A 13025-nucleotide genomic window follows, 5' to 3' on the forward strand; every position below is an offset into this window, starting at 1 on the left:
AGATTCGGCCGGGGGGATGATCCTAGAAAAGCTTGCACGGGAAATGAGCGGAAAAGGAAATAAAATGCGATGGCTTGCGGGGACACCGGGTTTTTGGACAGGTTCGGGCCGCGCGGAGGCGTAACACCCTACTCCTGTATGAGTGTTATATCTATCCTTGAAGGAGATCCTTCAAGGGTATATCTGGTTCTCGAGGGAGAGCTGTTTACAAAGAGCAGGAGGCTCTAATGTTCTAGCTAGCTGGTTTCTTGATTGTCTTGTGATCGGGGGTGGTGATTTCTTGTTCTTCGACTGACCTCTTGTTTTTCTCTTGTCCTCCTCTTTTGCGTTGTTCGTCTCTCTCTCTTCTCTAGCGTCCTCCTTCCTTTCCTTTTATAGATGCGCCGACCTCGACATATCCTGAATGGGAAAGAGGGGATGCCAATGCCCAGGTGCCACGGAGAAAGGCCTAATCATCTCATTTTGGTGAAGTGACAGGGGCGGTGGAGGAAGGCGGCGCGCATTCGACCACTAGCCGCTGCGGAAGCTTCGGGGTGCCACAAAAAAAAGGCCCACCGGACAGCCTCAGAGGTGCCCGGTGCGCCCACTCTGTCTTGTTCTCCTGCCAGGGCAGGGTGGCAGGCCGAGTGCTTCGATTCTGGTAACGTTATCCCGAGGTGCGCAAGTGGAAACGGGACGGGACCCGTGCATTTAATGAACCCACGCCCCCCAGCCAGGGCATGGCCGGGTCTGACACTGGGGCGTGGGCAGCCGAGAATGTCAGGATGTCAGAATGCCAGGCCACGCGCGCCTATTAAATGCGGCATCGGGCCCTTGACTGGATGACACTCTGGCGACGGGGCCCTTTGAGTCTTTGAACGATCTTGCGCGAACCTTCTGGGGACCGAGTCCCCGCGGGCTGCCACGTGCAGCCCCGAGCACCCTCTCCCGAGCACTTTAGAGGGACCTTCGGGGCACCGAGTCCTCGGGGGCTGCCACGCGCAGCCCCGAGCACCCTCTCCCGAGCACTTTAGAGGGACCTTCGGGGCACCGAGTCCTCGGGGGCTGCCACGCGCAGCCCCGAGCACCCTCTCCCGAGTACTTGAGTGAGACCTTCGGGGCACCGAGTCCTCGCGGGCTGCCACGTGCAGCCCCGAGCACCCTCTCCCGAGCACTTTAGAGGGACCTTCGGGGCACCGAGTCCTCGGGGGCTGCCACGCGCAGCCCCGAGCACCCTCTCCCGAGTACTTGAGTGAGACCTTCGGGGCACCGAGTCCTCGCGGGCTGCCACGTGCAGCCCCGAGCACCCTCTCCCGAGTACTTGAGTGAGACCTTCGGGGCACCGAGTCCTCGCGGGCTGCCACGTGCAGCCCCGAGCACCCTCTCCCGAGTACTTGAGTGAGACCTTCGGGGCACCGAGTCCTCGCGGGCTGCCACGTGCAGCCCCGAGCACCCTCTCCCGAGTCTCTGCTTTTACCTTGCAGGGTGGTGATATGTGGTGGGCGGCCGGTTTGGCCTCGGGACTTAGGGACCCCTGGTTCTAAATACACCGACAGATGGGCTGGTGGTAAATTTACTTTTCATTGGATGAAATACTGATTTTCTCTGTTAGTATTGTGTATATTAACATTTCAAGCAACCTCAGGCTCAAAACACCAACCAAACAAACATATCTCAAGCTTGTCTGCCCAGGCAAAAATCATCAAAATCTCAATGTACTATCAGGCATCACTTTTTCTCAAACACATCACTCACAGCTCTAACCAAATAGGCCTTCGTGACTGCCTATGCTCCTCGACATTTTCACTTCGCTTCATGCTTCTTGAACCATCCATGCGTGCATCACCCAATTACTCTAAAAATGCTCTTGTCTAGCTGCTGCCAAAAATGTGAGAAATGAAGGGAAGTAGTTGGAGCGGGCAAAATAAAAGAAAATCATTTCTAGGGGGCTTCACAAGCCAAATCAAGACATAGGAAAGAGTGTAACTGTGGTTGGCTTCAAGGGGTTCTTTTGACTTTCCCAAACCTTTATTCTTGCCTAGAACAAACACAACTTAGGAAAAAAAAAAGAAAAAAGAAAAAGAAATCCTCGATTGAGTTGAGGTCCATGGAAAATTTACGACAAACGCGTAAGCATGCATGCACGTAGTCGTGTGTGCACACTGTACAGCCTAACTAAAATGTCTGGAGCAGCGGCGGGATGCTCTGCTCGTTCCTGAAGTAGTCGCCGGGATCCACCTTCCCCTTCGCCACCGCCAGTCGCCGGAAGTTCCCCATGAAGTACTTCTCGCCCCACACCCTCCCGCTCTCGTACGTCGTCACGCCGTCGCTGCCTACCACGTTCTGACCGATGTCCAGGTCGCGGTAGTTGGCGAACGCCTCCCTGGGGTTGCTGGTCACGAACCGCTCCATGAACCCGTACAGGCCGTTGAGCCACCCCGTCGCCGCCGCCGCCGCGGTGCCGTTGGCCTCGCCCCACCAGAACACAACGTACTGGATGTTGTACAGCACGCCTTGACGGTGCGGGTACGGCGTCATGGTGTCCGGGATGACGCTGCCGACCACCCCGCCGTGCGGCTCCAAAATCATGAGCCCGGCGCTGTTCCGGGAGAGCTGCTGCTGGAAGATGCTCTCCCACCCAGCCTTGCCGATGGCGCGGCGCACGTAGTCGGACTTGTTCTTGACGTAGGTGCCCAGGTTGGTGGTCCGGTTCAGGATCCCCTCCACGGGCGCGTTGGCGGTGCCGAGGCCGATGAATGCCATGGCGCGCAGCCAACTCATCTCATGGCAGTCGGCCGCCTTCATATTGAGCTCTGGGAAGAAGATGCGCATCGTGTAAACGAGGCCCGAGCACCTGCCGAGGAAGAGGGTCTGGAAAAATGCCCGGCTGCCCTGCACGACGACCCGAGTAGTGAGTTCCGGGAGGAACGGCTCGAGAATTAGCGTCTCCCACTTGGCGATGATGCCAGCGGCGCCCTCGTCGATGGTCTTGGCGATGTTGACCACCGTAACCGTCCTTGAGACCATCGATAGCTTCAATTGCCACTCCACTATGACACCAAAGCTCTCACCGCCACCACCCCTAATGGCCCAGAAGAGGTCCTTCCCCATGGCGGCCCTATTCAGGACATCGCCGTCGGCGTTCACAATCTTGGCGTCGATGACGTTGTCCGCCCCGATGCCGAACTTGCGCATCATTAGTCCGATGCCGCCGCCGCTGAGGAAGCCGCTAATGCCGACCGTAGGGCATGCGCCACCTGGAAACGCGAACCCGGGGTTGACGGTGCCGATGGCGTAGTAGAGCTCGCCCAGTGTCGCGCCGGCGTCTACCCACGCAGTGGCATCCCCTTGGTGGACGCGCACGGCGCGGAGCCTGGCGAGGTCGAGCACCGCGAACGCCTCAGGGAGCACGGAACGGTACGACAGGCCCTCGTAGTCGTGCCCGCCGCTGCGCACGCGGAGGCGCACGCCGTGGCGGCGGCCACAGCGCACGGTGGCCTGGACGTGGGACACGTCGGAGGCCGTGACGATGCACAGCGGCCGCACCGTGGTGTTGGTCAGGAATTTGGGGTTCTGGACGGAGGACTGCAGCACAGACATGAAGCTGCTGGAGGTCTGTGGGTACACAAACTCGCTAGGTATGGTCTCCGAGAGGCATTGGAAGAACTCATCGGAGGAGGCGAACGAAGCGATGAAGACATTGCAGCACAAGAAGCACAAAATGACATGCACTCGAGCCATTTTTGTAAACGCGGCCATAGATGGATGTGCTTATAGCGTATTTGGAGCTAGCTAGGTGATGCTGCTATATTGCTGTGATGGCCGGCTTGACCTATATATAGGCATGTAGCAGTACGTATCTGTGCAATATCCTAGTATATGTGCTACACTGGCAAATGCAAAGACGCATCAATCTAGGTGGTTTATTGTAGCCGCCATCCACCCCATGATTCTTTTCACCCATTCGATGATTCTTCCCACGCATATCTCCACATGAATCTCAATGCAAATAAGCTGATAAGCCCTGGTACGCAACTAGCACTTGAGGTAGTGTACGTGTAGGTAGGACATGATGAGGCGTACAACACGTACCGTTGGCACACTAAGCCTAGCGAGCTCACTCTGGTGGCGCGCTAAAACCAGCATCACAATCGCATGTCTTGGGCTAATATAAGGTCTCACTTTCTCTTCCTCAAAAGACTATCAGTGCCGGTTCTTATCTGCTCAGATATTTTTCGCACGCGGGAATTTAAAAACCGATATTGATACGTTTTCAGTATCGATTACTATCGAACAGGTACTAATAGCGCGCTACATATATTGTATTATATAGTAGTGTAATTAAGTTGTCCGCCTCCTACATCTTATAATTGATGTGGGAATATCCAAACAAATCCCCCCTTAACACATTGGGTGTTTGTCTCCAAACCGTAAGCTGTATGATATAGATATATCTAGGACTTCGGTACTAATTGAGGTGCGCAGCATCGTACTCTATTTTATTACCGCGTGTACCCAACCCTGGGAGCGCTAAACAAGTGCCCCGGGCCTAGTTCTGAAACTTGCAAGTTGTACTCTCTCTATTTTAAAATATAGGGTAGGGTTTAACCTGACTAAACTTTGACATTTCATTTCAAATACGAATCCAACGGTACATTATTCATTAGATTAATTATTGTTCAAAGATTACAAAGTTTGAATATTGAATGCGTGCGCATGCACCTTACAAAAAGAATTGGAGGGAGTACTCTGCTTTCTCCCATAACCGATGCCCCCTTACAAATTGAGTTATAAAAAATAGCACGAGTTGATTCGCAGTTAAGCTGACCCTGCAGATTTGCTCAGTCGACAGTGTGCTGCAATCTTTCGACGCACCACGATGCATGGTGTCAGAAGGATCAGGACTGATGGTCAACGTGCAGGCTGAGCTAATCAAATACAAGGATCTTGACTAATTCGAATAAGGTTAGGTCGTTATAATTACTCCAAAGATGTTTACAATTAGCTGATATTGACATAATTCAAGAAAAGAGTGCTCCTAGTGCGCAAAAAAAAAAAAAAAAAATCAAAGTAAAGAATGCTCCTGAGAGCTATCAAAAATAAAAAATACCTGACGTTAAGTTTTCCAAACCATGATCTACGTGCACAAGTAATATGATTCTTACATGGCCATGATAAGAATTGAGTTGGACTTCACATCTATTTTCCAAATTCCACCCCCCCCCCCACGTGCACAAGTAATATGATTCTTACATGGCCATGCAGTAGTCTTGTGATGCGCCTCATAATACATTTATTTTTCAAATTTCTATATACAGATTTAATAGGTTTTCGATGACAGGTTCAAGGGCGCAGCCTTGGGCCTATATCCGCCGACCTTTTCTCGTCAAAAAAATATATCCGCCGCCCTTGACAATGTCAAAGGATCTGTATTAATGAGAGGGTTGACCTCGAGATCTGGTGCTTGGCGCTAAATTATAGAAGGGTTATCAATTGTCAAAATGACTCGAGTTGCTACTAGTATGTGCAGCGGTCAAGATAGTTCATGAACTGAAACTCCTGACGAAGTCTATGAACTTGTCGTGGTAAGGGAACCGGCAAGAAACTGCATGCGCAAGAAGTACGTGATTACAGTGTCGGCCGGCCGGCAGTACGATGAACAGGGGTTATAGTGTCAAATGTTTTGGTTTACAGTTTCAGATCAAACAAGCCAAGAGAACTGTCGTCATCAGTTGCGTGGTGTTCAGCCGTATGTTTGATCTCGGTTGAGCAAGGACAAAGAAGACCCAAGCGGCCATCGAGTGGGCAGTAAAATCCGCTAAAGTATCTCCTACCGTGGAAGCCCTAAAACCCCATTTCATAGTCTATTCGAGTGAGACTTGCTGTTTTGGGATGTTTCTATGCAGGGCCCCCCAGCACCCACTTGATCCGCCCTTGAAGGTAAGTAACCCGGCTTCTCCAAATTAAGTGTTCTTCACGCCTCCACACTGCAACAACACCATCTCTACTCCTCCAAGCCACCCTAGGGCTTTGTCCTAGCACCGCCGCCATTGCCTCCACTTTTCCTTGCCGTTCTCCATTGTTGCCACAACTATGACCTTGTCGTAGTATAACTTGAGTCTCTGGAAATCACCATTGTATCTTGATTGCATCTTGATTTACATGAGATTAATGAAGTACCGTCACTTAAAGTTATGACACGGGAGGTCCCAAACAATAACCTCTTAAACTTGCATTTGGTCATGCTATGATGTGTGTAATGCGCCGATGTCAAATGCGCTACAGTTGTAGCATTGCATGGGTGATAGATATAAGAGACGAGGGTATTGACCTACTCAACGGTGTCCTGAGGTACCCTCACCTAGCGGTCGGATGGGCATCGACGAGCACAGTAGGATGTGCTTCCACCACAACGACTTCGAGTGCTTGTCCTCGAGGCCACCAACGATGCAGACTAGGGGTGCAATAGAGTTGATCCTCTACCTGTCACATTCCAAGTTTATTAAGTAGATTTAGTAAGTTAATAAGTTCTCTAGTTGAAATTAAAAGGTAAATAAAACTTTTGCCGATAGGTTGGATGCTCTTGAATTGAATTCAACTTAAGTGAAGTTAACCGAAAAAGGAGTGTTCTGGAGAGGCATGATTTTTCCTATGTAATTTGTGACAGTAAACATGCATATGCATCATGAACATCTGAAGGGATCGGTGATATCCTAAGAGGGGGTGAGTGATGCACATTTGCCCGATCTTCCAAAAGGTAATATGATAAGTCGATTGGTGGAGCTTCGATGTTGATGATCTAAAGGCTCCAACCAGAACAGATAGAGAACCCTCGCAACCACTACACCACTACTCCTTGACTATCAACCGTGCCAAAACATGGTTGATCTCGCCAAGAAGGCTTTTCCTGCAAATGAATCAAGAACACAAGCAAGAATAGTAGATGCAATCTGAATATTACTAATTACCAATGAAGTACTCAAGTTTGGGGTTCAACAAACCGATAAACGGCAAAATTATCAAAAATAGAATAATCTAAGCTAAATTCGAGCCTAAACTATGATGACTACAATATATTTATAGGAGGATATGAGGGGTTCAACCTAGGGTTGTGCAGCCATGGAAAAAGGCGTGCACAACTTGGACTCCAACCTCGACACGATTACAAAACCCGACAGGGTTCAGAACGGTGATACAACACCTTATTCCTTTGACTCTGACTAAACTATAAGGAATATTTGGTCGATCATAGATCCATTGGAAAGGGCTCGACATAATCTTTCTAGAAAGTCCAAGAACGCCTAAAACAGACTTCGTATGAGAGAGTTATGTCCGTTTTACTGATGTGCAGTCTTGAGACTCGACCACGATCACGAGTTCGACTAAAGCTCAGCCTCGAGTCCAAGTAGACTTGGCCTTCAAGGGCTGACATCCAGGTAAGGTTGTAGTGCTTCTCCCACATTCCTAAGCAATAAAATATCACAAGAATTTAGTAGTAATCCATCTAAGGAAACATGAACAGCGAGAAATGAGTTCACCTGGTGGTCTAATTGTCGTATACGTGCTCTTGTAATTGGACCTTGTATGATTTGTGGATTATGGCGGTATTGATCGTATCCAAAGGAGCTATAGGCTCATTATCTGTAACACCATAAAATTTAATTTTTGCAATAATTTAAAATGTTGTTAGGAATTTAATAGGTGTTGCAATTTTGTTCTTTAGAAGAAACTAATTTCTAAATTTAAATTGACATAGGTTATATAAGGTTGTTGCATTCATGTCATCTTAGTTGCAATAGGTTTTTATGCGTGGAAAAAGTTTGCAAAAATTCGCTAGAAGGCGCTCGTTTAAATCCTCTTTTGAAAATTGTTCAAAAAATAAAAAAGAAAAGCAATTCTCCACTCCTTCCCCCCCTGTCTTTCCTTTCCTCCCGAGCGGGCCGCCGTCTTCTCCCTGCACTAGGCTGCGTCATGGCCTTCTTCTCCATCGCACCGGCCCGCTAGAACGAGCCGGCCACCTTAGCCGAGTCGCTCCTCTCCCCACCCTGCCTCACCGCCATGTGGGTCCCACCCCAGCCCGAGCCGCCTGTGCCCGAGCCTCGGCTCGCCTTCCCCTTCCTCCCGTCGTCGCCGGCCGTTCACCCCCAATCAGCGCAGCCATTTCAAATCACCCCCCCTCCCCGCGCCATCACTCGCCAATAAAAGCGCGTGGCCGCGATCCTCGCCCTTCCAATCCAGCGCCTGACCATTTTCCCCCTTGAATGGCCCCCTCAATTGCTCAAACCGCTGCATTTATCCCGTTTGAAGTCACCGGCCAAATCCCCTCAAATCCAACCCCTCCTCTCCCTCTCTCGAGTATATATGCCCTCCATTACCTTCCTTGCGAGGTTCTGCACTCATTCCACCCTTTTCCCCTCTTTTTCGCGTTCGGATTCGACCCCGACACATTATCACAGGTGAGAGCTCCGCCGCCGCCTTAATTCTCCATGGTCGAACCTTATTGACCTCGTTCGTTGCTCCTTTGGTGTCGCAGGACGTCGAGCATCATTTCTCGACAATTCTTAGAGCTCTTTCTACCGCCGGATGCCGTCCTCACCGTGACTGAGCCCCACCACCCCTTCTTCTCTGTCGTCGCCACCTTCGGAGTTCCTCCGCCGTCGTGAAACACTTTGTTAGACTCCCCTCCCCCTCCTCTCTCTTTTGCGCTGAGCACCATCAAGATCTGTGGTCGGATGCGTGTTTTCGCGCATCTCCGGTGAAGCTCTGGCTGCTCCGTCGCCTTCCCATCCCGTGCCGCCCCTTTTAAATCCGGGCCGCCTGATCCTAATCCGATGGCTCATATTAGACCGGCGCTTACCCCTTGGCCTCAGTCCAAGAATAATTCAGATAATGTTTTATTGCATCATGAATAACTTTTCCAGTATAAAAACAATTCGTTTTATTCTCAGAAATCAACTAAAATTTGCAGATAAGCCCCTGGAACTTCAAAAGCTCAATACTTTTTGCTCATAGCTCCGATTTGGGTGATTTTCACGCCCAAATGTTCGTAGCGACATATAGAATCTTTTTATAGGGTTTTTTTTTTACCTAGTTTTAGTAATATTTGGTGTACTGTTCTTAGAGTTCTTCCTTGTGTGCTTTTTCTGGTGTTTCGCTTACACGGAGAGTAGTTAGGTAATCTCCAAGATCAATCTTTCGAGGATTTTGAGCAACCCTTCACCGAAGGCAAGTGTCCTTGAGCGTTTCGCCCCTATTTTAGGATTCATGTGTAGATGTTTATTCTTCAAATGCATGCTTGTCTAAATTGAAATCCTATGTTAGGGTTTACTAGTTTTTGAATGACTATTCCTTATCACCGTTGTTAAGTCATGATATAAAAGGGGTAGAATATGCTAGTGCACTCGTGGTTGGAAAAATGATAATATTGACTAATGATTATGCAACAAGAATCGAGAAGGGTAATTTTTGTAGCAACATGATATAGGGATCCCCACAGAATTGTTGTTTGATGATGGTGCGGGGAATGCACGTGTGCCAGTAGTGCACAATTGGTTGTGATTGTTCCTGTGTGAGGTCCTATGGATCAGTTCTTGAGCATGTAACCAAGTTATTTCCGCACAACCACGAGGCCAATATGGGTACGGCCTGGCCAACTAACTAGCCACCCCTCTGATTTTGTGGGCACCATTGGACGGTTAAGTGGCACAAGAGGGGGCTTCTGAAGCGATGGAATCGTCTGTTAGCGGTGAAACCTCAGTGGGTGCTTGCAGGTTAGTTTGAGCTCTGTAAAGGCCTTGTAGTGAGACCCCGACTCCACACCCCAGAAGTGTGGAGCAACACGGGAATCATGACTCATGAGGAAAGTTATGCAAACTCTGCAGAGTATCAAACTGGTCGATCAGTCGTGCTCACGGACAAGAGCGAACTTGGACTTCTTCAGGATTAGTTGGGATCAGGGTTGGTATGGTTGGTCGGGTAGCCAGGTGATGGAATTATCTGGTGAGTCTTGGTAGTCGGATAGAATCTGATGAGTCAATCCTTTTATCATAGTTATGTCTTCACCTAGTAAATAGGATGCCTGATGTTGGTCATAGGCTATAGTTGCTTATTGCAGTTAACTTGTGTCTATCCTTTCCTTGACTTGAGCCCCATAGCATGTTTTCCCTACACTTGTGGAGTACATTTTGTACTCAATCCCGTTGTCCCTCTTCTTGCATTCTACCGCTGTTCAGAAGCCGTCTGTGAAGCTGCAAACTTCGACGAGGATGACTTCGATCCGGAGTTGCTGTTCTAGGCTGGGTGCCCCCGGTCAACGCCTATGGAAGAATGGAAGCCCCACTGGCGGTGAAGATCCCTTTAGTTTTCCGTTGTGTTTTCCTTTTAGACCCTCGGGTCCTTTTGTAATAAGCTTAGTATCGTTATTGTAATAATAACACGGTAATGATACACTAATGATGTAAGCGTATGTATGAAACTTGATCCTGGCATACATGTGTTGTGCCCAGTTTGTTCCTTTAAAACTTGGTGTTACATCATCATCCCCCTCTTAAATTGGAGTCGTGACTCAAGCTCGTCTTCTTCTCCCAAATATGGCTTCAAATATGAAATGTTAAACGTGGGACTAACCCCAAAATCTGAAGGTAGATCCAATTTGTATGCATTGTCATTGATTTTCTCAATTATCTTAAATGGTCCATCAGCTCTAGACATCAACTTTGACTTTCTTAGTTCTGGAAACCTATCCTTCCTCAAATGCAACCAAACTAAATCACCCGGTTCAAATTTTATTTTCTTCATACCTTTACTTCCAGCAATTCTATACTTTTTAGTCATGCTCTCTATATTCTTTTTAGTTGTTTTATGCAACTTAAGAATAGATTCAACACGTTTCTTAGCATCTAAATTAAGTCTTTCAAAAGTAGGCAAATGTAGTAAATTAATAGGAGCACGGGGATTAAATCCATACATTATCTGGAATGGACTTATCTTGGTGGTGGAGTGTACCGACCTATTGTAAGCAAATTCAATATACGGTAAACAATCTTCCCACATCCTCAAAATTTTCTTTAGAATAGCCCATAACATGGTCATAATGGAGGCAGTCTTCTGGAGGGAGCTCTTGGTGAAGTCGCAAGATATTCGTGTCTCACGGTCGACTTTGCCCTTGCTGTGGGCCCATGGCTTGCACTACAAGGAAATCGGGCTTTTGCCAAGGGGGAAAATCGTTGCATTAAGGTCAAAATCATTGCAATAAACGTTTGTTGCAACGATTTAAAAATCGTTGCCAACCGTTGCAAAGCTGTTGCCACATTTTTTGTTTTGTTGCAATACATATTCTTATTGCAACTAAACTAATGGTGCATTAGCCCACATCTACAACGGCTATTATCGTTGCAATATAATCATTACTATCGTGACGAAATAGTTTCCATGGCAATTAGTTATATCGCAACGAAATATGTTTCGTGGCAATTAGTTCTATGGAAACAAAATATATTTCGTGGCAATTAGTTCTATCGCAATGAAATATGTTTCGTGGCCATAGGTCTTATCGCGATGAAATATGTTTGTCGCAATTGGTTTTATCGCAACAAAGATATGTCGGTGGCAATATGTATTGCAACAATATTTGGCATTGCCATAAACCCTTATTGCAACAAAATTAGTTGAATTGGTACTGCAATGATTATATATTATTCACTCCAATAGCTCGAACACGGATACTAATTATACCCATTACATCATAGGAACAAATGATAAATGTGAATTATATAAAAAACCAATAATAATTCACAATAAATTGCAAGTATGTGCTAACATCCAACAAAATACGAAACACGAGATGTATTACATAAGAAACTCCACAAAGGAAACAATAAAGTTCTTAAGACTCTCATAACAGTATTAACACTATTCTTGGGAACATGGGGATTGCTTGTTCTCTACTTTTAAATTGCTTGACTTGTCCATGCATTGCATAGCACCGTGTGCTCCACTCAAATCATTTGATCCTATAAAAAAACCAAAATTAGATAGGTTTGCAACAATGGGAAGAGTCAATACGTATAATAAAATAAAGTCATTGTGCTAAATCAGAGACTATATGAACTAAAACATTTGACCAATAATTTGACTTCTAATGGTTGCATGCACTACAACAAATCAGCCTTGTAGAGATAGAAATAAAACATGATATAATATCTATGCATACCGAGGGGGTCTAGCAGAATGTCATATGTTAATTCTAAATAAAACAGTGGACACAAACAAACTATAATATGACACAACACATAACTATAAGATCATTTAGCCAGCATGAGAATTCCCACTTGTAAAGGCGCTTGCATTTTTGGAACTCATGGCATAGTGTGCATCATAACCTGAATTTGTCTCTGAATTGTAACTAACATTGTAGTGATTGCAACATGCAGACAAAAAGCTGAAATAAAAACGCTTGTACAATGAACTTGTTGGAACAAAAATTTGCAATTACCTGATCATTTTGTGGCCGTGCATGCTTTCTAGCAGCTTGCGTAAGTTGTTGCGAGCTAATAAAACTTGCTGCTCCATTGGACTTTGTGTTTTGGAACAACGCACGCACTACATTAGGATTTTCATTGCTGTGACTACTCTTATTCATAGTTGGCCTAGGTGCATCCACACTCAAAATATTACTTGATATGCTACACTGCATAGTAGAAAGAACAATCAAATTTGATCTCAAATTTCTCGTATAATGTGCAAAATGTTACTAAAACTAACATTTATCACGTGAATTACCTGCTGTGTTGTTGCTTGTCTCTGTTGTGCAAACATTGCCATCATCTCCTCCCTCACTTCCTGCTTGAGTTCCTCCCTGAGTTCCTCTCTTAGTGCTAGCCTTGCATTGTGTGCTTCCTCTTGTTGTTGAAGCCTTGATTGTTCGATTATCCTATCCCTTTCTGCATGTTCATTTGCAAGTTGATCTCGCAAGTTTCGAACCTCATCATGGAGCTCAACGTTTTGTCGTTGGGTTTCATCTATTTGAGCATGCAACCTGTCAGCAG

At 46.9% G+C, this 13025-nt stretch overlaps 1 protein-coding gene across 1 annotated transcript; it reads right to left on the bottom strand.

Moving 5' to 3' along the window:
• Positions 1–2121: 2121 nt before the first annotated feature.
• On the bottom strand, positions 2122–3772 carry LOC133900836 (berberine bridge enzyme-like Cyn d 4). The gene has a single exon (XM_062342088.1). It carries the CDS (start codon positions 3736–3738, stop codon positions 2155–2157), a length of 1584 nt encoding a protein of 527 aa, XP_062198072.1. The 5' UTR covers positions 3739–3772; the 3' UTR covers positions 2122–2154.
• Between the last annotated feature and the right edge of the window lie 9253 nt (positions 3773–13025).

The sequence above is a fragment of the Phragmites australis genome, chromosome 19, assembly GCF_958298935.1.
Source record: "Phragmites australis chromosome 19, lpPhrAust1.1, whole genome shotgun sequence".
NCBI classification, from domain to species: Eukaryota; Viridiplantae; Streptophyta; class Magnoliopsida; order Poales; family Poaceae; genus Phragmites; species Phragmites australis.